The sequence below is a fragment of the Euprymna scolopes genome, chromosome 36 (genome assembly GCF_053919585.1).
Source record: "Euprymna scolopes isolate OS-2025 chromosome 36, ASM5391958v1, whole genome shotgun sequence".
Taxonomy (NCBI): Eukaryota; Metazoa; Mollusca; class Cephalopoda; order Sepiida; family Sepiolidae; genus Euprymna; species Euprymna scolopes.
The window spans coordinates 54,955,598-54,982,568 of NC_136517.1; the positions used below are offsets into that span (position 1 = coordinate 54,955,598).

At 34.7% G+C, this 26,971-nt stretch overlaps 1 protein-coding gene across 1 annotated transcript in view; it reads right to left on the reverse strand.

Annotated features, from left to right (window-relative positions):
- LOC145260498 (calpain-9-like) overlaps positions 1-26,971 on the reverse strand; it is a 214,674-nt gene that overhangs the window by 128,209 nt on the left and 59,494 nt on the right. Inside the window, exons 2-3 of the mRNA XM_080118609.1 lie at positions 19,844-19,925; positions 465-726 (exon numbers count right to left, since the gene is read on the reverse strand). Coding sequence (XP_079974735.1) covers positions 465-726; positions 19,844-19,925 — 344 coding nt within the window. The remainder of the gene's footprint in view (positions 1-464; positions 727-19,843; positions 19,926-26,971) is intronic.

Below are 26,971 nucleotides of genomic sequence, written 5' to 3' on the forward strand. Positions count from 1 at the left end.
ACACTACGAGAGAAAAAAAAGAGACACTACGAGAGAAAAAAAAGAGACACTACGAGAGAAAAAAAAGAGAGTGACACTACGAGAGAAAAAAAGAGAGTTACACTACGAGAGAAAAAAGAGAGTGACACTACGAGAGAAAAAAAGAGAGTGACACTACGAGAGAAAGAGAGACACTACAAGTAAAAGTAGGAGAGAGAATTTTTTAAAGCGCATCCATATGGTTTGTCAGTCTCAGCAGGTGTAAAAGGATGAGAAAAAGTAGCTTTAGGGCAAAAGTGTTTAAAATCATATAGTTCTCTCTTTCTCACTCACAAGAAATAAATTAAAGACACATGAGCCGACATGTTCTAACAGCAAAGACAAAGTGAATGGCGTAATGTGATAAGACCACATATCACAAAGATGTGACTATCTAACACCATGATAAATAAATTGGGAGTGGGGGGAGTGGGTATAGTACTTACTTTGCATATGCCTTTTCAAGAAGTGCCGGCCAGAATTCATTGCGTTTACTGGAATGTACGAAACACAACTGACCCTGATTGGTAGGTAGATAATCATCGACGATCACTTCGACCCATTCACCAAAATACCAAAAGTTGAAGTAAAAAGCACCACAGTATTCGTTCTCCTGGAAGCCTTGGTTGAGTGGGACAACTCTGTGAAAGAGGGAAGAGCAGCCAGGTCCAGCCAGGCAAGAAATGGCAGCCAGGAGCCAACTGTCTCCTGCAAGAAAAGGAAAATGAACAAATGCTGACAAGGTAACCATGGTTACACAAAACAAGAGGGAAAAATCAGTTCAATTTCAAAGGAGAAAGTGTATGTACTGCCAGATTGTATGGTTCCTTCCAAAAACATACGAAGCACAGCCCCCCCCCCTCCCGGGAGATTAAACTTGTTGCAATAATGCAGAGATGTTTGGTTATTTTACGGCATATCAACCCTTTTCGGGTTATTTAATGCCGAATCCAGTCATTTCGGTACAAGCTTGTTATGCTTCAAATTCTTTATACCATCAATTGTTTATTTATGTTGTTTTATTTGGTTGTTTTGTAAAGGAAAGATTTTTTTTTTGACTTTGCAGAACATGATTGAGGGAACGGGGGAAAAAAAAAACAATAACATCAATGTTTGGTGCATTTTAGATCAAGAAGCCAGTATCTTCAGACAGCCTGATCTGTTAACACCAAGGATGGTGTGGAGAGACCGAAGGACAAGCGGTCACAACTAGCTTGCACCTACTCTAAGGAAACAATAGTTGCATGTAGACACAAACCTAGAACCGTTTCCTTTCAAGGTCAGAATTATTGCAAAAATAAACACTGTTGGCAGTCCAAAATAGCTAAATAAAAGTGAGATTTTTTTTGCTCAAAGATCAGTTCGTTTTTGGATGTCAGATCGTATACTTGTGCTTTGGACAGGTGTTGGTTTATTTTTATTTATTTTTTTACCGTTGTTGGTGAAAAAACAACAACAAAAACTACTGCTGCTGGTATTAAGAGTAAATGTTTTCTCTGTTGGTGAATAAAAAAAAAGAAAAGAATCCGGCTCCTTGTGTTTTGGCATTGTGTCTATTCTTTAAACTCTATATAACTTACATATTAATACCATAACACCTTGTACGTACGTACGCGTGCCACGGTTTCCAGATTATAAATTAGCCAATCATGAGATCCTATTTATTAAAAAGAAGGATAAAAGGTGATAACATATTACAAACATTAAATTATTAGTATATAGATACGATAATTTAATGTAGTATTTTATCACCTTCTATGCTACTTTTTAATAAATAGGATTCCCCCGATCACCAAAGACGCAATGTAAAAAAAAAAAAAAAAAAAAAAAAAAAAAAGAAAAAAAAAAAAAAGAAAAAAAAAAAAAAAAAGAAAAATTAAATAAAACTGATGTCGCTTATGGGTCGTATGTGAAACTAAAATATACCTTCTTGGTATTCTGGCTAGGATCCAAGGGTAATATCTGTTTTGTCTAAAGATGGTATAATGATATAGTGGGGGGTTCCGTTTGTGCCTTACAATGGAAATAGGTCACAGACTCCTATAAGGATATCGGACATAAACCATAATAACCAGATATATTCTGGCAATACATTAACCAGATTACTTAGATAAATACTTTTACAGTTTTAACAAAAAGGCCACAATAATATTGCGGGGTCTCCATTCACGCTGAACGTTCATAGATTGCCCAGCAGCAATATATTACATATTAAAGATGTTGCTGTGGAATTTCCACAGGTCCCGCCTAGTTTACATGATTGAAATAGGAATTAATTAACCAAACACATCTTTCAACAGACAAATTTGTTAAAAATTAATAATCTAAAAAAAATCAGTTTTTTAGTCATTTTCAAGATTCTTTTTTTTTTTTTTTTTTTTACTTATGAGTCATCAAGGCTAAAATTCACTCAAGGGTAAGGATTCATGGAGTAAATAGTCATTTGAATGATGAATGTGTTCCCCAGATGAGATGTTTTTGTAAAGAAATTGTTCATAAAAAGACTATTTGATGCTATGTACACAGAAGAAAAACAGAAAGTTTTTGTTGTAGTAGGAAGATGAATTTTTGCTGTGAATATCTTTACGTTGGAGCTTATTTGGAATTAACGGTAGAATAGAGAAAGACGATTATTTTACATCAAATATGTGAAATTGATCCCACATTCTAAATTCTAATTAATTAGGTTTTCACTTCCAAGTTTTTCAAAGTATTCACACACACCATAAAAAAATATGTCTTGGGGGGGGGGGTGCAGAAGGAGTAGACCAGGGTTTCTACTCTTAAATGTACATAAAATTTTCTGGGTTAGTTTTAAAATCCACAGATGTACGAAAAATTTGTCAAAAAACAAATATGTACAAATGAATGTTACCAAAGGCAAGAGAAGTTACTTTTCTGCATAGCTGGATAAATTTTTAGTGTTTTTAGCTATTTTTAAAAACTTATTCGGTTCGAAAAACAAGTAGTGTCGAGCGTTAAGTGAGAAAAAGAAAAAAATGGCCACAATGTTTTACATCTTTGAAGTCTTGTCAATGACTTAAAAATTAAAAATAAAACAAAATGGTGGTAGAAACCCACCCAATAAATGTTACTGTAACATTTACTAAGTGGGTTTCTACCACCGTTTTAGTTTTTATTTTTAAGTCATTGTTGAGACTCTAAAAGATGTAAGAGACATTGCAGCCATTTTTTCTTGTTCTCATGTAACACTTGACACTTCTTGTTTTTTGAATGGAATAAACATTTAAAAATAGGTAAAAACACTAAAAACTAATCCAGCTACATAGAAAAGTAATTTCTCCTTGCCTTTGGTAACATTTATTTGTATATATTTGTTTTTTGGCAACTTTTTCATACCTCTGCAGATTGTAGAACAAACCAAATTTTCTTTTTATTTTGGTAAATTTCTTAAATTTTTTTTTTTTTTTTTTTTTTTTTTTTTTTTACACAGTGATCACCACTTATCAAGGCCTGGAAGCCACTCAGGGATAAGGGTTATTGCAAGTACATTACGTTAGTGTGGAGATTTGATGAAGTGTTTACTTAAGGGGGCGGTTCATTAGGAATTTGTTAACATTAGACTTGAAGACATCCAAGTTGTAGTCCGGAGGGAAGCAGGCAGACGGAACAGAGTTCCACAGGCGTGCAGTTCTAAGAAAGAAGCTTTGTTCATGGAATCCGCGTTTTGATTTAGGCACAGATATAGAGTGGGGGAAATTTTTCACAGTGGATTCAGCTAGACGGTTGTTTTTCGTGAAAGATTGGCGAGTGGGGACCAGGGATTGGAGTTCAGACGAGCACCTGCCATGAAAATAACGATAAAACAAGGATAGGCTCGCAACGTCTCTTCTGTGGGAGAGGGGTTGCAGGGTAGAGAAAAGGGCATCCCCCACTAAACCACAAAGTCTATTTTGTACTCTGTCAAGGCATGATAGGCTGTTTTTGGCAGCTCCTGCCTAGATATGGCAACAGTATTCCATCCTTGGACGTACTTGGCTTTTATATAGATAGAGAATTGCTCAGTAGTGAGATATTTTCTGGAGCGGTAGAAGGATCCCACCATCTTTCCAGCGGCCTTGGCAACAGACTTGATGTACGTGTTCCATTTCAGATCAGGAGTAAAGGTCAAACCCAGAAGCTTGTCAAAACACGGGGCCTCACCCAGACGAGAGCCATCCATCACAATTGATGCCAGCTGGGGATCAGAGCGTTGATGATGTAAGGATAGGAGTTTGGTTTTGGATGCATTAAAGGTAACTAGCCATGTCTTCCCCCACTGAGCCACGCGCTCGAGATCAGAGAGAACTTTGTCATTTACAGCCTTTGATGTGTTGCCGTAGATGGTCGTGTCATCAGCATAGATGTCAACGAATGATTTAAGTATGTGTTTAGAGAGGTCATTGATGTAGATCAGGAAAAGAGTTGGGCTCAGGATTGACCCCTGAGGGACTCCAGCATTTATATTGCAGGCCTCCGATTTTTGTCCATCTACCACTACTCTTATGAGCCTATCGGAGAGAAATAATTTAATGATTGAGAAAACATTTCCAGTTATACCGTAGCTGGAAATCTTGTGAAGTAGACCCTTATGCCATACCTTGTCGAAGGCCTTTGATATATCAAGAGCAATTGCCCTAGAAAGTAAGCCTTTGTCAAGAGATTCACTAATCCTGTGGGATATAACCGTCAGCACATCTGCGGTAGATCTTGCAGAGCGGAAACCATATTGTGTGTCACTAAGAAGGTTATTCCTGCTGAGGTGGTTGACTATTTCTCTATTTAATATTGATTCCAGCAACTTACTCATAACACACAGGAGACTTATTGGTCTGTACTGAGAGGGAGATGACTTATCACCTGAATTCTTAAATACAGGGCAAACTGATGAGGTCTTCCAGGGGGTCGGAAAGCACTTCTCCTTAAGGCAGCGCTTAAATAGTTTCGTAAGTAAGGGAGCAAGTTCTGGTTGAAGCTTTTTTAACACTATAATTGGGATGCCATCAGGGTCTGTTGCTTTACTGGAATCTAGGTTTTTTATTAGCTTGGCGACCTCATGCACGGATATTTGTATGTTACCTAGCTTGTTCTGTGTTATAGGAGGAAATATGGGGAGTTGATGGCCTTCGTCGCATAGAGTAGAATTAGCTGCAAAGTTCTTTGCAAATAGTTTGGCCTTGTCTGACGCTGACGAGATGACCTCTGGTCCATTGATAATGGTTGGGATAGAACGCACACTTCTGTTCAGGATCCTATTTGTTATTTGCCAAAACTGGTGGGAACCAAGCCGCTGATCAGCTACCTTGGATTTAACAGACTGGGCATATAGCTTTCTTGCATTTTTTATTACTCTTTTACAGTGGTTGCTGGCAGTCCTGAAAGCAGCTTTAGTCTTAGTGCATCTATTACGTTGGTAGCTATGGAAAAAGTGATTTCTGTGCGCGATAGCAGCAGCACATTCTGGGGAGAACCATGGCTGGCTGTTAGGTTTTTGTTGGAATTTTTTAGATGGTATGAATTGGTCTATACCTACAATTAACCATTCGGTCAGATCTGATACTATAGAGGACACTTCCTTTTTAAACATGGAGTGCAGAGGTAAATCAGATATGAATGTACGGAAGCTATCCCAGTCAGCCATAGAGTATCGGTATACAGTACGGTGGAGGGGTACGTCTGGGGGCTTCTTACATTTCGTTTTTATCAACTGATACGACGGAGTGGTCGGAGGATCCTAGAGGAGAATGAACGGTACATGAACATAGCTCAGGGGAAGTTGAGAGAAAAAGGTCTAAGAGGCTTGCATATTGATTGGGTATGTCGGGCACATGGGTGGGTTCGCGAACAATCTGAGTGAGGTCATAAGCAATGGCAAAATCATGACAAAACCTCCCCTCATCATCTGTCTTATTTGAATGGGTCAGCCATTCCACGTTATGGACGTTGAAGTCACCACAGATGTGGATGTTAGCCGAGGGATGTGAAGACAGTATGTGGTCTATTTTCTCAGATATGCTCTTAAAGATAGTAACTCCGCTGTTGTGGGGCCTATAGAGGGCAAATATAAATGTAGTGGTGTTAGCAAGTGCAACCCTGAAGCACATATAGGGTAAATCAGGATCTTCTCTAGAGATATCCCTGCCACATGGGAAGCCATCCTTAATGTAGGCACATATTCCATGCCCATGGTGATCTTGGGTGTCAGATTTAGCTGTTAAATTGGAGTATCCATTAATTATGAACTCATCTAGGGAAGTGGTCGGCCCTATTCCAGTTTCACTTAGAAATAATATGTCCGGTTTCGTCTCCTGTAATTGTGTTCCTTTTACATTTTGTATCTAAAATTTGGATAATAAATTCATTAAGATTTTCATCTATATCTTGTGCCATGTTTTCCAATTTATCCACTCGTGCCTTTTTTTTTTACCTGCGCTTTTTTTTTTTTTTTTACTTGTGCCATTTTTACATATATTTGTCTTTAAATTCAGTATTTTCGAAACTGATACTGTCATATGCTTTTGAATTCTTCAAATCGATTTTTATTAGCAGTTATTTTGATCATCAGATAGCTTCAATAAAGTTGGTACGATAATATTGGAGGGGGAGGGGTCGCATTCACCCCAGAATTAAAATATACCACAAACTCCCACAAGAATACAACTGTGGAATTTCCACCGATCCTACTAGTCTTTATTAATATGCATAACCACTATCATCTCTATGCAAGGACGGGTAGTGAAAGTGAAAGTATTTTTTCTTTTATTTGCACCTTCAGAGTGTTATGGTCAAGTTCCAACAATGGATATAATAAGACTTATTTCAGTGTTGAAATGAAAGGAGGGAATAAAATAGTTTAAGCGACCGAAAAATAAAAAGTCTATAAGAATTGTCTTTCATATAATAAATGTGTAATGAGGTCTTAACCCTACCAGACCTGAGCTACTGAACCTAATTTGCCCCTGCGTCTGGCCTCCTGGACAAAATTCTGAAATCCAGATTTGGAGCTACAATTGCGACTCCATCCCTTATCAACCACACCAGAATCTCCCCTATCACCTAGTTGAGTGACACACCGCTTACTTTGAACACTCCGTTTTGACCTAGGCCCACTTGCATCATCAGAATTATCATCACTAGCATGACTTGATTCAGAAACATACTCCTGATCAAATTCACCTTCGTCTGAATCAGAATTAGTCACTTTATTCAACACTTATTGTATCGTGAAACTCCTTGGTCTTGCTCTTTTACCTGTCTAAGTGGTTGGTTCATAACTAACTCGCTTCATGGCTACTTTAGTCTAGAAAACAACTCACAACTCTGACAAAACAAAGGAAGTCATTTAGGCTAAGCAGCGATTGGGTAGCTATTTATAGCTCCTTGATAATACAAAGACACGTGGTCGGAAAAATACCGGTTTAGTCGTAGCTTGGTATATAGCATTTTTTAAAATTACTGGTATATCGGTAACTCGTTCTGGTAGGATTAAAGAGAGGCTTAGATCTGATGAGCTCAGAGGAAGATTAAATCTGGACGCTTATAGAGAGATTTGTACTGAACAGTAAAATTTCATTTTAGTTCCATTCAAAGAATGAATGAGAATACGTGGATTAGCAAATGAATAAGAGTTGTGGTAGCAGGGTCAGTTGGCAGGACAAAGGGCAAAAACATGGGAGGCAGTAATAAGAATGGACTTGAGAGAAAGAGGGATGAATAAAGACATGGTCAGAGATATGTTATTTTGAAAGTCAATTTCTAATATACGTTCCACGCATGCCTATCTGTAAAACAGCTCCTAAAATTTACTACAATGATTAAAATTTATTTACTAATAAATAATTTACTAATAAATAAATACTTAATTTATTAATTAATAAATACTTAATTTACTAATTAATAAATACTGAATTTCTTAATTAACTAGCGTGAGGGGGGAGGGGGCTTGCCCAATCATAAAATACACTTAAATATATTTTAATTCATGTAAATTTCATATTCATGCAGATTTCGTATTTATTATTACAGAGCCAATTCTCTGTTGAATATTATATTGTACCTAATATATAGTACTGATTTCAAAAAGTTAAAAAAAAAAAAAAAAATGACTTGGCTAGAATCAAAACCGAAGGATTTAATCCTCCAGACCTGTTCCCTAGCACTTGAGCTAGGGAACAGATAAGAAAGCCTTTAAATTGAATCACTTTATGTTATGATTGAATTTGTGCATGCTTAAAAGTAATAGAAATATGTCGGCAAGTTGAAATAACCATTTTGCATTTCAGCTTTTTGGACGAGTTATTCGTCCATTCAAACAAAGATTTTACTCGTTATAATCCATCCTTGGTATATGATTACTATTTCCTGTTAATTTCAGTGTTATGTAACCAGTAGTTTAAGAATTTGTCAGTTAAATATTTACACATACAGATGCACAGACATGCATACATCTGTTTTATTTATATACAGTAGAACCCCGGAATATGGCATAAATCCGTTCCGGAGTTGGGATTGTAAGGTGAAATCGCTGTATGCCAGGATCTAAGCAAACAAAGTACATATTAAAAATTAGTAACAAAATACAGTACAGTATATAATACACACGTATATAATCAAATAACATAAATAACACCGTAAGGCACGGCAAATACCGTAACCAGAAAAACATTGTATTCCACATCATAAACTGGAAAAAAAAAAAAAAAAAAAAAAAAGCGTGTCCTAGGGCAACCGTATCCTGGGGTTCTACCATAGATAAATACTTAAAATTTCAATATGGTCAAATAATTTTGATGGATTTTTTTTAATTTGAGATATATCTTTTATTAAGCAGATTGCCTTCATTCGCATTATCTATCCATATATCATTATTTACTCTCATCTTTATTCTTATGTTAACAACAGTCTAATAAAGAACTTCCTGTCTTGATAAGTTAAATTCAGCTGACCGGAAAAAGAAATGTTTGAACTAACAGATAATATAATCAACAGTTTTTTTTTTTTTTTTTTTTTTTTTTTTTTGAAATGGTCAGAGTAGTTCAGCAGATTCAACACTTAAAGAGTCAGAGTAAAAGGTTCTGTACTCTTTGGGTGATTAGAAGGGGAGGGAGCAAGGGGGCCAGTAGGGCTCCACTAGATGAAAGTCAGGTTAAGTTTTAAAACGGACAAAAGTCAGTACTTACTTCCTTCCTATCGCAGCCAGCACCCAAGGAGACCACCTTGGCCTACAAAAAATGTCGGAATAGCCCTGTCGGTAGTCACCGGCAGGGACACCTCAGACAATTAGCAATAAACTAAACTCCTTCTAAAAGAGAGAAAGTAAAGCTTGGGAATGTTGATTTCTTAGCACTGCAGAGAACCATACATTTGCCACCTAACTCAAGTGGCCTTGACCGTCAGACTGTTGATCTTGGTATGAAAAACACTTTTCTTAAGGCCAGGTTGACTCCCAGGTTGAGAAGCTAATCATTTTAAGACTTAGATTTCTTAGTCTAAAAAAATAGTTTACCGTTATGAGTAATTAGTTCAAATTTATCATTGTTAAGTTCTGGATTAATGTAGACAATTCTTGGGGCAGAATACGGCATAATCACATTGACACACCAGTTCCTGCTGGATCACTGAAGTTAAGCAACAGTGAACCTGGTCAATACTAAATAGGTGACCATTTAAGACTTCCAGGTGCTCTCCACTTATTTTGGCATCGTTTCCAGTTATCCTGGACTTCTTGCCACTGGACTCAAACAGTGCCGATTCAGGAGAGATGTGGTTAGGGATTGCACAACCCTTGCCTCACAATTACATGCGCAGCTGTCCCTACAGTAAAGTGCGGATGACAGCATTGCTTCTGTGTGTGTGTGCAACCTTCATTTCTTTAAGAATTTTAGACCAAACTTTCCCAGATTTCACTCAACAACAACAACAATAACGCTAACAAAGTCCAAAAGAGAAATTAAGTCAAAGACTGTGCTTAATTTTAATAAGTAGTCGGCGCCAAGCTTTCCTGTCACTAAGATTAATTTTATTATACCATGCTGATATGTAATTATCTTCAATTAACACACCAACTATGAAATGAGGTTCCATACTTGAGTTTGGTTTTGTCTGCTTTACGGCATGTCAACCGATTTGAGGGTCATTTAATGCCCAAAACAATACTGTATAACTAACCCGAATTGTAATATAGTGCATATGAGCACGTAGGACAGTATCAGCAGCAGCGAAGGATAGCTGGCTGCAAAGAGATCAGCAGTAACAGTGAAGGATAGCTGGCTGCAAAGATAAAAAGGCATATGCAAATTGGGAAGCGTGCGCTAGAAGAAAAAGGTAAAAAAAAAAAAGAAAAAAAAAAAAAAAAGAAAAAAAATGCATCACGTGCTCAAAGAGAAACAAAGTCGGCGCCAAAGAAGACAGACGAGAAATGCGAAGATGAGAATGGCCCGGCTGTGCCAGCATGCTGTCGGAAGAAAGAGAAATGTGAGCCAGGCTAAAATAGACAGGGGACAGCAAGAGGCTTTAAGTGGTGCCGAAAATAAGAGGAATAAAAACGTTTTGTAAAAAAGAAAAATGACGATTTTATTTATTTCCAGTTTTATTTTTATGAATTACTAAAGTAAAATGTAATGGCCACTTTACACAAGGTGACTTTCTGAGATCTAAATTTTGAATCATCTATACTACATTTGTGGTGTGTAGTATTTGATTTACTTGCGCTACTAATCTCATCTTGGTGACTTTTTAAAAAAAAAATCATGCATATTGAATTATTCCTTAGTTTTGTTTAGAAAGTATTCTGTTATTTTTCTACTGAAACTGCAGATGCAGGAAAAAAAATCGACTTTACTTTATTAACATAGTAGATGTATAAAAAGAAAGATACGTTATAATCCTAGTCTTAACCTTGTTCTTGGTAAAAGTATCTATCGATCTGAGGAAGGGAAACTTTGGGCGTATATTAATGGTGATTTGTTCACGAATATGTCTTCCTTCCAGGGTTTTAAGTGAAGAACTGAACTATGAATTCTTGTTATATAGTATTTTACAACAGTGTGTGTCACTGGACGTTAATTAAAGATGGTGGACTCGCACATGTGGTACAGTTGGAGATAACATAAGCAAACACAATGAAAAATTAACAGATTTATTTTTTTTATTTCCTTTTAATAAAAAATTTCATACATGTTAAAGTATTTCTTAGTTTATAAGACTGTGTTATGTTTGAAAAAAAAAAAATCTATTTAATTGTTTGAATTAGCTTTAATTTGCAATCAACTCTCCAAGTTACACATCTCTCAGCAAGCTTCTATCTATCATTCCCTTCCTCTCTTGTTGTATCTTGTTTGAGCATCACACACTACTTTTATTTTATACCGTAATAGTATGTCTATCACTTTCGTTTCCATGACTTTTCACTCTACAGTGAAGGGGATTGATTTTCTTGCTGGTCGGGGAGGGGGTGTTTAACCGCTATATATTTAGTAGATTTAAAAGATCTGTATTATTGCTTGTTTGTAGTTGTGGATTTGGTTTTAGCTGAATATCAATGACACACAAAGACAATCACTGTACTATACAAAATATTATGTCATGATGATTCGACATACGTTTTTTTCTTCTTCTGTTTCCTTTTTCATAAAAAAAAAGAAAACACGAACTGGTAATACCTCTTGTGGTATTAGACCTGGATGGGATATACTAGCTCCCTCCAAAGGAGAAAGTTTACAAGGAATATCAAATTCACAAGCCATCTTCAGTTACATGTATATTTCGGTCATGAGAAGGACATACAGTGCCTAGCATTCCAAAATGATCACCAATCTGGTACTGGCCAGGCTCCACATTGCTCAACTCCTGTGACCTAATGAGAACTGGTGTGTCAACGTAATAATGCCATATTTCATAAAAATGTTGCCATAAAAGTATTTTATCAATTGAATTGTGTTTTCATAACAAGTTCCATGCTTTTGTCTGTGTTATTAGCATCATTCAGTTTAATGCTTGTTTTGCATGCTGGCATGTGGTGGACAGCTTTAAGAAATTGACTTTTAAAGTAAACCTATCTCTGGCCAGGTCTTTATACCTCAGGTCCATTTTTATCACTTCTTCCCATATTTTCTTTGGCCTTCTCCTCTGAACTGAATCTTCTACCTCAACTGTTTTACATATAATAATCCAAGAACTCTTATACATTCTTTTATTGTGCCCATACCATCAAAGTTTCCTGTTCTGCGCACATATCCCTATCAGGGTTGGATCAAATACTGACTTTTAACAATTGAAATACAAACACAAATACTTTCGTTAAGGTTACCAGAAATACAAATACAAATACTTTTATTCCTAACTCTAAAAATACAAATACAAATACTAACGCTAAAAATACAAATACTTTTATTCCTCAATCTCAAAATACAAATAAAAATACAATAACTGATTTAAACAATCTGAAAATATGCGAAGAAAAGAAGAAAAAAGAAGAAATATTTCCTTCCAAATTTGACATCTACATTACACTCTATATCATGTCCTCATTGCATTTTATCATCATTAGAGCTCTGAAAGTTTCCGGGCCAAGTTTGGCTCGCTCTGGGGTATAAAAATTACCAGCCTTGCTGAAAACTCTTTCAGATGGTGCCGATGTTGCACAGCACCCTAGAATATTTCTGGCGAAAGGCTTCAAAATCTTGAAGCTCTTGTTTTCCCGCCAGTACCTCAGTGGGTTGACGTCAAAAGCCAGAACACATTCTTCTAAGTAGGAATCGAGTTCTGCCTTTACCGCTGTAGTGTCGCTTATTGATGGACTTACATTTAGCTTCCCAGCTGGTGGCATGTAGGCAAAAAGACGAGGGCGTTTTGCATTCATGTCAGCCTCGTCTTGATTTGTGTTCACGATCATGAAAAACTTCCTCTCTTGAACTGTGTTCTTCAAAGACAACTGAGTTGACTGCGAAATAATTAGGTCCACAATCTTCGAAATATTTTTATTTTTCATTTTTTCACATGACAGCCATGACAGCTTAAACCTGGGGTCCATGACAGCTGCAGCAATGACATCAGTCCTATCAAGAAACGGATGCAATCTCTTTTTGATAGAAGACTGTAGTGCATTAGCCAAGTTTAAGCAGTAGGTTGGTTTACTTTCCATGAATAGTTTGAGGCTGTGTTCAAGGCCAAATACAACTGGTGCAACGCAAGAAAGTGTCACCATGTTTTCTCCTTCCACTTGCGACATTGCCTCTTGGAATGGGTCCAAAATTTGCACCACTTCTTTTAGCATTGCTATTTCCACTACGTTCAATTCTCGTATGTTCTTGCATGATCCTAGGAGACAAATAGCTGAGTTGACGCCATTGACATCTTTGAGAACTGACTTAAGCATAGTCAGTTGAGAGTTCCATCTAGTAGCATTAGCAGCCTGCAGTGAAATCCCAATATTTTCCAAGAACGGTGCTGCCACAGTAGATCGCCGTATTGCAGCTACAATACTACAGCACTTGTGTATCACAGTTGCAATTGCGCTGCATCTGACACTGGGATCGATGAAAGCATCTCGTATGTATCTGTGTTCCCCTAATATGATCTACTTGAAAAGGAAAAGGGAAGGGTAAGCTTAAGAATGAGAAAGAAAGAGGGTAGCAGTAGCTTAGCTATACAACCGTTTTATCAGCTCACATTTGACTAAATTTTACTTTTTTTGCAAGTATAGACTTCACAAATTATATTTGGTCTTTTATTATTAATAAATTTATAGAATTAAAATAATTTTTTAAGTTTTCAGTTTTCCATTATATTTTTTTTCATTTCACTAAATATTCGAATAATATATATATATATATATATATATATGGCTTTTGGCATTTGGTGGTCTAGCCGCACTGATGAGCTGTAAATAGCGAAACTACCATATGTGGATGAGATGACTTTATATATATATATAAAGGGTGCTCAATAAAAATGGCACTTGTACAAATGGCAAAAGTGAATAAATAAGTAAAAATGGCACATTAACAACGGAAAAGTAGGACCGTTCGAGAAGTGCTGGCTAATCTCTCATTTCTCTAAAACTTGGTTAAGTTAGGTTCAATTTCTGTAGAAGTACCGACAAAATAATTATAATGTTTTACTTAATAATTATTTTATAGATATTTATTTGTAATAATCTGAAAAAGCCCAAATAAAATTTTACCACTGCCATATTTACCTGAATTTAATTAATTTTTTAAAATCTTGAAAATAGAAACTTAATTCAACGATTTAATCGCTGGCAGCCGCTGCTTTTAATTTTTCTGTACTAAAATAATTTTATTTGTTAAAAACATGTTATTGTACAGAAAATTGTCAAAATTGATCTATAAATGTTCATTTACAAATAAGTAAATGAAACGTTTAATAATAATAGGAATGTTGGGTAAAGATCATTTAGAACACATATTAACATTTTGAAATATAAAAACAATTAAGAGTTGCAGCATGTTAAAATTATACGGTCGATAGATAATTAAGTCCTACTGCATTTGGTATAAGTAATTTATTTTGTTTGTTTTTTGTTTAAAGATTAGGATATTTATTGAGTGGATTTTTAATGATTTTATCATAGTTTTATGATTTGCAAATACGTAAAATTGGGGAGATAAGATTTTTGGTGTAGAACATATTTTTGCCTAATGCATAATTATATCAAAGAGTTTTCTTGTTAATTTATTTGGAAGTGATATTTTCACCTGTGTACTTTTAGGGACAAGCACCAGGATAACATTAAGAAGTTTGTCAAATTAAAATGAAATTATATCTATATTTTAAAGTAGATGAGAACCCTCAGCTATCCCTCCTAAAAATGTAATTCTACTTTTTTTCAAAAGATTACTTGTGAACATCTAGAAAAGGAATATTTTATAATTTAAATTAAGTAATTAGTTTCGCATATAAATTATACATAAAATGACCTTTCATTTTCGGGCCATCATAACTTTTTAGGGTAGTTAACTTTTTTCTATCTCTAAGTCTGACTGACAAAATTGTAAAACCAAATGAAATTGCCTTAAAAAGTAAAAGGCACAGAATTTATCTCCCATAGCCAAAAATATATACCCCAATTTAGAAGAATTTTTCTTTCATCGACCAAGGACAGACTAGATAAAGTTAGGTCATCAGAGCAGGTACTACACTGTAATGTAAGCATTGATTGACAACGGGGACAGATTACATAAAAGAGATGTTTATAAATGTTTTTTTTACGATTATGATATTAGTAACCATTTGGAGTTACAATCTATTTAGTATTACACATGAAATCTGAAGAAAACACTTACAATGAGTAAACATGCGAGTATAATCGACAGATTTCTAAGATGACAGCATAATTGAAAAGTAGTTGGTTATTATCTTAGACTCCACATCTACTTACCATTTTTACTAGTGCCATTTTTTCCATACCATATTTATTGTTACAATTTGTAAATAAGTTTCTATTTGTCAATCATATTCTTAAAAGAATTATGTCAGTCGTCAGAAGACCAAATTTACTCAGGGGATTGGAGGTATCAACTTAAAATATCTCTAAAATATTGATAAATTTAATTTTAGTCATAACTCTAAAACTAGACTTTGTTTCCAAGAACAATCTATGCGTCATTATTAAGGCAAATGTGTCTATTAAACCGAGATAGTTAGAAAATCTATAATTATTGACTTTTAATTAAACTTTTGGGACTACTCAGGAAAAAGTATATGAATACTTAAAAATATTCATTTTAAATACAACTTTAAATAGCTATAGTTATAAGTTTTCAAATTTCTATAAATTGAAAATAAATTAATTCAATTAATTTCAAAACACTACTTTTAAAGAATTTCAAACGAAAAATACAAGAATTAATTATTTCAGAGGAAATTTACTCAGTGACCTAATTGGCAGGGACAAGGCGCCAGCACTAAAAAATGTCCCCAAAATGGTTTCATACTCAACTGTGAACTCTTTGAAAGGGTCCATATAGACATTTAGTAAGTAACTGTGAAACCGGATTAAACATTTAGGTGTGAGATTCGCTTAGTGCGAGAGGGTGTAAATCCATGAATGGGAGTGGGAGGTCAAAAGTTTTTTTTTTTAAATCTACAAGTTTAGACATCAAAACAACTGTGTAAATTACTTTATTATAACTTTTTCTTTAATAATCCATATTTAATAAATATTTATATAAAATTATCCGAAAAAGGCCAAATTTGAAGCATAAATTTGAAAAAAAAACAAACAAAAATTTTGAAAGCCAAACTGCTTCAAAAAAAGCCAAATTCGCGAAATTTGGCCTTAAAAAAACCAAGCTGGCAACCCTGAATTGAAGCTACTTGACTCACAGACTTATCGTCACTCAACTAGCAGCAGCGTGTGTGACTGGAAGTGGACAGGGCTGGTAGACTGGTACACGTACGCAACATGTATGTGAACAGGGTTAGATCAAATACTGACTTTTAACAATTGAAATGCAAATACTTTCGTTTAGGTTACCAGAAATACAAATACAAATACTTTTACTCCTAAGTCTAAAAATACAAATACAAATACATTTATTCCTAAATCTAAAAATACAAATACAAATAAAATTACATTAAAATTGTATTTAAATACAATTGAAATACAAATACAATTGTATTTGATCCAACCCTAATCCCTATACTGTCCAGATTCAATCTTCCAGAGCTCATCAGAAATAAACCTGTCTTTAAGACTCACCTTACACATCCATTTTCATATCATTCCTAAGAATTGTTAAAGCATGGAACAAACTGCCTGCGTCAATTACTGGCTGCCAAGACACTGCATCGTTTCATGTTCCAAAAGTTTGTCAAAAGTACCTCTAATGTACCTTCCTTCATTACACACGTGTTCATTGTTCAAGGACTTTTTATGAGTTGTTGTAGTGCAATTTAAATAATAATTTAATTATTATTTCATTAGTATAAAAACAAAGGAAATGAACCAGGAAACTGTGTTGAGTATTATTTACAACTGACCCAGCTTCTATTCATGAGATGAACAAAAATGGCAAAGATTCATGTACGTACACAGTTGGAAATGGCAATGACTGATATATAAATCAATGTTACAATGAAGATAATCCTAGCAGTAGAGAGCTTAATACTTCCGTTTATGAAAAGTTGGTTCAATCTTAAAGTTCTGTTCAAATTATCTATATTATTTGGATTCTTCTTGAATGGAATTTTCACAATCTTTGACCTTCAGGTGTATCTTGTCAAACTCAGGAATCTGCACGGAATTTTGAATGATACCTTTTAGTTAATCCACATTAAAGCATGGAACAAACTGCCTGCATTGATTACTGGCTGCCAAGACACTGCATCGTTTCATGTGTTCAAAAATGATTAGGTAGAAGTGTTAAGTAATTTTCAATTATATTTTGAGTGTCACCCTCACTGAAGATTGAACTTCCAGAAGAGTGTAACTTACACCTGAATTTGACCAAGTACTTCATCCATTATGCCACAGATTCTTGCAAGAATCAGTGGATAAAGTATTTGAATCTTCAGTGCAGGCAACACTCAAAATACAATTGTGAATTATTTAGGACATTTACCCAGTTATGGCTGACAGAACAAGAGCATACTACTCCCTTAGGTTAAATAAAGAATTCTGTTTAAAATTCTGTGCAGATACCAGAGTTTAACAGCTGAAGAAAGTCAGAACTATTTACCGAAACTTTACAAAAGTAACACTCAAGATGAGAACAGTAGTCTGAAGCATCCAAATTCAAATACTCAATCCTCATCTCAAAAATTCAGACAGCATATTTAAATAAATCATAAAATAGTATAAAAATTGTATTTAAGTATTAAACTAGTGAGACCTGTGGAAATTCCACAGCGGACCCTGTCATATGTAATATATTGATGATTGTATTGTGGGTGTTCAGCATAAATGGAGATGCTCTGATATTGTAACTTTTTTGTTAAAGCTGCAAAAGTATTTATCTAAGCTAGCAGGGACGCATGGCGTAGCGCAATCGTAAAATACTCTTCAATATAATATTTTAATTCATACAGATACTAGTTATCATCCATGCAAATTGGTGATTGATAAGGTTTCTTATAATGAAAAGGAGTTTTGTATTTATAGCATTACGTGTAACTACTAGTGTTGGGACGATTAATCAGAATCGGTAATCAGACAAATCAGAATTTTTTAAGGTATTGGAATTGGTTTCAAAATTGGGAAAAGTTGTGCCTACTTTCTGATGCAAAAAACAATTCTTTTAATTGTCTTTTTTTTTTATTATTTTGTTTAAAGCAAAATTTGCTGTTAAAATAATAAATATTTAATGATTTTAAATTAACACTAAAATCTATACGTCACCCTCCAAAAGTTTATTTTTTATGTTTGAGAAAATATCTCAGGATGTGAACATGAAAGTGAGACTAACTTTAGCCCTCGACACAAGACGGCTTGTTTGTGTCTGGCATGCAGGGTAGTAATTGATCCAAATGAAGAAACACTGCTACGTTGGTCTTATGGGAAACGCGATCTTATAGCTGCAAGGATTGACGAGAGGTGAACTTGACCATATGCAAATTGGTTAGCGTTGGCTGGCATAAAGGTGACGGTGGAAAACCACTTGTGAGGAGTGGGTTTTCCTTCTTCGTTTTTCTTTACAGAAGCCCAGACTTTGAGGTGTTGTTATATTCACCGGAAACTGTGTCTTTCTTACCAAGAACTGAGACTTTTTGTATCTAACATAAAGTGATTCCATCGAATTGTTCAGCACTCAATGTGTTGAAACTAAATTGCTTTGAGCAACCTGTCTTGAAGCTGAGGAGTCTCTCTCTTCTGGAAGTAGGTGGTGCCAGGCCAAGCAGTTCTCTTCCTATTATTTGTTCCTGATTCTATGCACAAAGGAATAAACAACTCTATTGTTAAATATTTAGAGATTTATAAACAATCGGAACCATTACCCGGGGTCATATTTTAGCATTCATATTTTAATATCTCGTAATAGAGTTTCCTATTCCAGTAGCTCCTTTTCAAGAACTGCAAGGTTATGGAACTCTTCCTGCTCACTGTTTTCCTTCTACCTACAGCTTTGGTCTTTTCAAGACTAAGGTCAATAGGCATCTCCTGTTTTTGCAATAATCATTTTTCGTTCTTGTTAGCTTCTTACATCAAATGGCTTTATGCCTTGTCTCGAGCTATTTTGATAAAAAATACAAAACCGTTTATTGTTCACAGTATTTAGAACTAACAGGGCTCCCTAGCGTTACCCGGGGTCATATTTTAGCATATATCTTGCACTTAAAATGTATGGAAAAATAAAAAGCATTCAGGAAACAATGATTAATTCAACTTTAGTATAGTAGATATGATAAATTGTTTTTCAAGATTAAAAATAAAAAGGTAAAACTGCTTTAATTTCTATTTGTTTTTCTCATGTGAAACCTGGAGCTATCAAATCAGGCTGTCTGAACATATCGTCCTCCTGAGCTAAAATGCACTAAACATTAATGTTATTGCTTTTTTCTCCCTCTTTCCCTTTGCAAAACTTAATCATGTTCTCCAAAAACAAAAATTTTCCTCTACAAAACAATCAAACCGAACACCATGAATAAATATTTGATATAAAGAATTTTTTATCAAAAAGATTGAATTCGGCATTACGTAACCCAAAAAGGGTGGATATGCCGTAAAATTAAACAACCAATCTCATGTGAAATCTTGATTGCAAATTAACTGATCAATGTTGTCAATGATCAGACGTTAAAAAGGTGGGTGGGTTGCTTTTCATATTTAATCAAATTATCTCAGATATTTCAAAATGACACTCACCTAGAGTTCCCTGTTGTACATCAAATCCACTGACGCCATCAATAAAAAATTGGGGTTCTAATCCATATTGTTTTGCTATGTCCTGAAAATAAAAAAATTTATTCAAAATTTTTTCAATTTTTTTTTGCTTAAGAAATTGGTTCATCTGATATTTAAGGTAATAAAAAAAAAATGAATCTAAATATCATTGAAGCAGATATATTACAATTTGATTCTGACTAGCCAATTTTCATTTGTACCATTTTTTATTTTTATTCATTTTTTAAAAAATTATTTTTCATCCCAAACAAAGCATACTGCCACAAGGAATGTAAGGGACTACTATTTGAGATCATGGTGGGGAGTTGAGCAGTGAGATGTCTGTTTACATTAGATTTATACTTTTGCAGATCAGTACATTCAGGGAAACAGAAAACAGAGAGGGAATTCCAAAGCCTAAGCAGTCCAAGGGAAGAAACTATCAGATTAGAAGGCTTTCCAGCATCTAGGAACCTCAACAGTGAAGGGGTGGGATTTTGCTGCTTGTCAGGTTAGTAGAGAGGACATAAGTGCTATGAGTTCATTAGAGCATATTCTATTAAAGTACTTGCAAAACAAGCACAGGGATGCAACACTATGGTGATGGAACAGGGGTTTGAGCTTGGTTGATAGTGCAAGACCTCTTAAGTTGGAGACCCCTTTTTTTGACCCTGTCTAAGAGGGAGAGACTAATGGTAGATGCACCAGGTGTGACAACAATACTCCATGCATAGGCAAATGGTGGCTTTGTAAATATATAGTATACTCTCTGGTGTGACTAATTTTCTAGCACGATTGCATTATAATGTGTTTTTTTAATTCAAGAAGGTTATGCAATCCTGCCCAGACAACTAGTAAGAATGAAAATATTTTTCTATAAGCATGAAAAACATCAGCAAGAAGAATAACTCAGTTTTAACTAAATATAAAAAGTTGTCTCCCAACTAAAATTGTATTTATTTTTCTGTATAATTAAAAAAAAAAATATGCAAACAAAAATTAAATACTGAAATGACTTTACTGCGTCCCGGGCAACATTAGATAATCTATACATATAGAAAAGTGACTGTGTGTGTGTGCGCACGGAATATTCTCTATCAAAATACTGTCAATTTTTGGTCAACAGACTTGAAACTTGATATATAAGGAATTAGGATCTGTGGAAGAAATTTGATTTGGTTTTTTAGCCGGTAAAAATAGCTGCTAAGAGATCAAAATTGAAAAATTGTTACTTGGCAGGCATAAGTTCACTTAAAAGTGCTCCTCTATGAATGCACAAATATGAATTTATATGTTTAAGTCAGTTAATTTGTAAAGATTTGATATCCATGTGGAATTAGCTCATATGGTATCTAATAATACTGGAGAGCTAAATCTTTTGGTTCCAATTCCAACTGATGACACACAAGTTATTTTATTTTATTTATTTATTTATTTTTTAAATCACTGCTATATATTTGGTACAATAGTCAATATAGAATTGACTATAATAATAAGCACGAAATCTGCATAAATTAAAATATTACATTTAAATGTATTTTATGACCAGATAATACTAGTATGATATTTATAAATCTTTTGCTAAATTTTTGGTTTGTTTTTCACTAATAAGCTTTGTTTATGCTGACATTAGACACTTAGAATATATGCACTTAAATTTTGTGCTGAAGGGTGCCATCAGTGATGTTACGGTTCAGGCCCTTGGGCAGTTTTGGTCTTCCAACATCCTGTTTTCACTAAGCTAACACTGTCAGAGCTGATCAGGCTCTGGTACACTCTCCTGTGCCATGCTACATGACACTAGCATATATTTCTTCCCAAGCCTGTTTTATTCTTGATACAGACAGTGTACACATTGGGCGAATATGTTGTTCAGGTAAGGTGATTTTCATTATTTCTTTTCGGTTTTCCTCCCCAACTATGCTACTCCTCTCTTTTTTTGTACCCAAACCTCTCTGCACCGTAAGTGACAATGATTTTCGACATTATCAATAGGCGGCTGTCTGTTGCATCTCTGCCTACAAGCATTCAGGATGTCACTGATATCCATGTCAAATTCTTACCAGGTTTGTTTTTCTACAGTTGCAGGTCATTTTATTTTGAAACGTGGGATTTGTTGTAACAAAGATATCATTTACTGCATGGAGAGAAAGGATGCTATGTTAAGCCTCCTCCGTATCACCAGGATAATTTCCTGTGCGTTGAGTTGATCGCCCCTTGATATTTCATTCTAAAAGATTAGCAGAGAAAATATTAAAAAGTAGGTTAAGTTAAATAAACTTATTTTGACTTCCGCTTTCTCTCTACCGGAAGTGCTGCTTGTGTATAGAGGAAGAGTCTCTTCTGATTAATACTTATGTAATTCCAGTTTAATGTTAAAAACGTTACACAAAAAAGTAATCTTCACTTTGAAATACTTTTCAGAATGGCTTTATTTTTAATAAAATATATTTTTAGTCTTTATAACGAAGTGTTTGTTTGTTTTTTCAAAATGGTTTTATATATTTTATAAGTTTATGTAAACGTTTTACTTTTAAATATATTTTGGTATTTATTTTGTAATAAAAATGTACCTTTTGAATTTAAAATTTTTAAATATATTTAATCATTCCAGAAAGTAAAAGTAAAACTATTTTGTGATGTAAACTTTTTTTTATTATATAAAACGATTGTTAAAAAAAAAAAAATCCAAGTTAAGACTAAAAAATACTTTTAGTTAGTTATGGTAGTCCATCTATGTGGATTACTATGTCTTCATCTTTTTTTTTTTTTTTTTTTTTTAATTGACTGTGACTTCGTTGATCACTATGAAGCCCGATGTGTGATCTATACTGCTTTGCACAGATAGAGCACAGGAAGACAGGATTTGGGTTTTGATGGTAAGTAGCCACCACGTGTGTTCTTGGCCTTCAGGCCAGGAGCATAAAAGTAATCAGTTCTGGTCAATGTGGGGACAACCCTTCATATCAAACAATTACTTTTGAAGTCAAGACCCATTATATCAGACAATTGCTATTTTTGGACTCTGCCAGAGTGGCCCACTGGGGGGGGGGCTGGTTTCCCTCCCCACATTAAAAAACGGCCTTGTGCCTAATTTGCTCAGTGAGGAACAAATAAATAGTCAGAATGTGCGACGCTCCAAAGCAGCTCACTCATGCTCGTTGTGGGAAAAAAAAATATTTTGATTATAATATGCTATTAAAAATAGAACTATTCCAAAAAGAAGCATTTCAAAGTAAAGATTTGTTTCTTGTTTTTTTTTTTAATGTAGAGTTTTAAAATTAAACTGGAATTATGTCAGTATTAATCAGAAGGGACTTTTCCTTGGTGCACACCAGCAAGACTTGGCAAACCAATAAAACAGAAAGTCGAAGTTAAAAAGAAAGAAGTTTATTAAACATAACCAAAAATCTGCATCTCTTTAGTAATGGATTACTTCAGAATAAAGTCTTTACAATTTTATTCATAAAATAAACAAACAAATAAAATTAAAAAAAAATCACATTTATTTAAAATGCCATCAGTAATAAACAAATTAAGCATTAAGAATAAAGTCTTTACAATTTTATTCATAAAATAAATAAATAAATAAAAAAAAGTCACATTTATTCGAAATGTCATCAGTAATAAATACTTGACCTTCGGGCCAAGATCAAAGTGTAGTATCTGTTCTTCAGATGCTGCACTTCAATTTCTTGTTCTCTGTCAGTGGAAGAGTAATCCTTCACGACTGAGGCAATTTTTATTTTTGTTCCTTTTCTCCACATTAAAAAACGACCCTGGTTTCTAACTGTCCTGTGGGGAGGCATTGTAAATAGGAACCATAACTTTTATAATGCTTTAATGATGCCCCCCCTACTCCGCATTATCTTGTTTATTTTTAATTTTATATTTGTTTTACAATGATTTTTGCTTATATGAATCTTACCAATATACTCTTTGATATTTTCTTGCCATGATAATACTAAAAAAAAAAAAAAAAAAAAAAAACTATATAAATATTAACATCCATAACATTCAATGCCACAAAGATCAAAGCTTGATGACCAATACTTTTAAAAAGTATGAGAAAGAAAAGAAACTGCTTACAAGAAGAAAAATAGAATTTAGAATTTTCCTCAAATAGCAATGATGTAACTCTCCATGCAAAACACCTTCCAGTGAGTGGGTCTCAAGCAATAACAAGTGCAGGTTCTGCCTCACAGAAGTAGAGAGTTTGAGCCACCTGACATCTACTTGTAAAGTTCTACTGGAGGCCAAGCTACTATACAATGTAACCGTGGAGTATGTAAATATTTCCACTGGACCATCTGTAAAAAGTTGAATTTAGCAGCAAGTCCTGGGAACATGTTTACCAGAAAAAACAGTTGGAAATAAGTTATACACCATCCACTATGACTACGCGATTCCTACAGCTACGTAGCTAGAAAACAGAGCTATTAAATCTGACATTATGATACGAGGCAAGGAGAAAGAAGTAACCTTAGTAGAAGTTAGTGTCCCCAATGATGCTGGGTTAAACAGTGCCGAGAGGGAAAAGGTAATGAAATACCAAGGTTTTATGTACGGCATAAAAAGAAACTGGAATCTTAGGAAGATCTCCATCATTCTAGTAATTATAGGGACGACCAGGCTAATGAAAGAATGTCAAAAACTACTTGGCAAATATACCCGCTGAACTAAGTGCAAGAGAGATACAAACAATTGCATTTAAAACAGACGATTAGAATCTTTAAAATATCTCTCGGTTGGAATGTACAAGATAACTGGTTAATGTCTGACATCCGGTAGGTTGCCCCATCCCCAGCAAGAACAATATAAGAAAATTGAAAAAAAAAAAAAAAAAAAATTCAATCGGATACACTTTATTTAGAGGCGAACTTGAAAGGAAAAGGGGATGATAAAAGTTCCACCTGCTTTTTGGTTAGCAAATCAAAAATAATCTGATATGCCTATGCCCAATGACCTGCAGCTTTCCTCAAAAGTAACCCTTGATCTTTGAAAGTTTACAAATAAAGAAATACTTTTTACGTTTTACTAATTCAAACTCAGAACATTACAAATGTCATTTTTAATTTGTCACAGTCATCCCTTTTGACCCCAATGTAAGAAATACAACTTTGGAAAGTTTTATCAACAAAGATGACATCTATCATATCTACAAATTCAAATGATTAAAATTACAATGTATATATATTTTTTTATACACTTCTGTCAAAAATATACTGATCACTCTTTCTTTTAATACATTTTATGTTTTTTTACTCCAATTGCCACTTAATGGGCTACTATTTGAAATCATGTCTAACAAGGTTTTGTGAGGAGTTGAGCAACACGATTTTTGTTCGCATTACATTTACACTTCAGCATGTAAGTACAGTCAGGGGCGCAGCAAACAAGAAGGAAATTCCAAAGTTTGACAGTTTGAGGGAGGAAACTATTAGAGTAGAAAGCTTTTCAGCAGCTAGGGACCTCAATAGTGAAGGGGTTGGATTTTGCTGCTTGTCAGAGTGGTCGAGAGTATGTACATTGAAATGGCACAAGGATTACTCAGTCCATCTTAGTCAGATAGCTGATAATATGAAATGCTTCTAATTGACCACCTAAAAATAAAAATCAACAGGGGAGATAACTCATTTAAAATTTGAGAATATAATAAGAGTTGCTCACATTAAGTTTAAAAATGTATAAATAATTAAAAAGGTAAAATAATTTAAATGCATCCTGGGCAACGCTGGTTGGTTGTTTTGTTTTACGGCATATCAACCCTTTTCGGGTTATTTATGCCGAATCCAAAGATTTTGAAGAAAAATTTTTTTTAATAGAATATATTTGTTGTTTTCATGTCGGTTTCTATTTAACCCATAGTTGGGACCCTAACAGGTACTACCACTCCGGGTCAGAGTGGACCTGGGAGCAATGGTAATTAAAGGGTGGCTCCACACTCCCCAAAGCCCACAAGCTGGGGCCTCACCACTGGATATAGTTTAAGGTCATATCCAGGACCCCCATTGAGGGACTTTTACCCTCTGCAGGGGAGCAGTCAGCGTATTCTAATGCCCCACCGACAGGGCCATGGGCAACGCTGGATAGGTGCAATTAGTAATAGCAAAGATGCAACTGCAAAAACATGATGCAGTGATAATCTCTCTAAAGAAGCCATTCTCAACTTTTCCTCCATCATTGACCCTCTCAGTTTTATGTATTTCTCAATTTAACCCCTATTCCCATACAAAAATTTCAATCATCACAAAGTGACTAAAAAACAAGGTAAAAAAGAACCTTTTTATTGTACCTATTTACTATGCCTCCCCACGGGACAGAGTTAGACACCAGGGTCGTTTTTTAACATGGAGAAAAGGTACAAAAATAAAAATTGTCTCAGTCGTGAAGGATTTCTCCTCCACCGAAAGAGAACAAGAAATAGAAGTGCAGTATCTGAAGAACAGATACTACACTTTGATCTTGTTTATATATTTTATTGAGAAAGAAAAAATTGAACATAAAAAACGTACAAAAAATTCAATTCAACAAAATTAGGCACAAGGCCCTACAAGAAATTGGGAGGGGGAGGGTACAAGGTCTTTTTGACTATGTAACAGATGAGACTTTGAAGTCTTACTCTTGACTGGCAACATTTACCAAAATACCTCAATCACTCTGTGGATCCTAATCTAACTAATAACCCCAGCGTTCAATGTAAAATTTAACTATGTACAATTTGTATATTCATTTCTGTGTGTTGTGTGTGCATTTTTTTTTTTTTTTTTTTTTTTGTGTGTGTGTATGTGTGAGAAAATAAAGTTCGATTTCATTAGAAAGAGTTCTTGAATTAATTGGCATAAAATGTTCGTGGAGTGGGAAAAAACTAATGAAAATGTTCATTTAAAAAAAAAAGGAAAAAACTACTAATGTGTTGTTAGTAAGACCCCCCTGTACTATTCTATGTGGCTAGATCCCCCACTGTTTTCCGGGGAACCGAAAACAAGCAGAGCATCCCTAATGGGGTTTGGGGAAGTGGCCTTAATGGAGGTGGGAGAAAATAAAGCAACGGATGGAGGGGGTAGGAAGGTGACCTCTGAGTAGGGGGATGACCGGGGGCATCAGAAA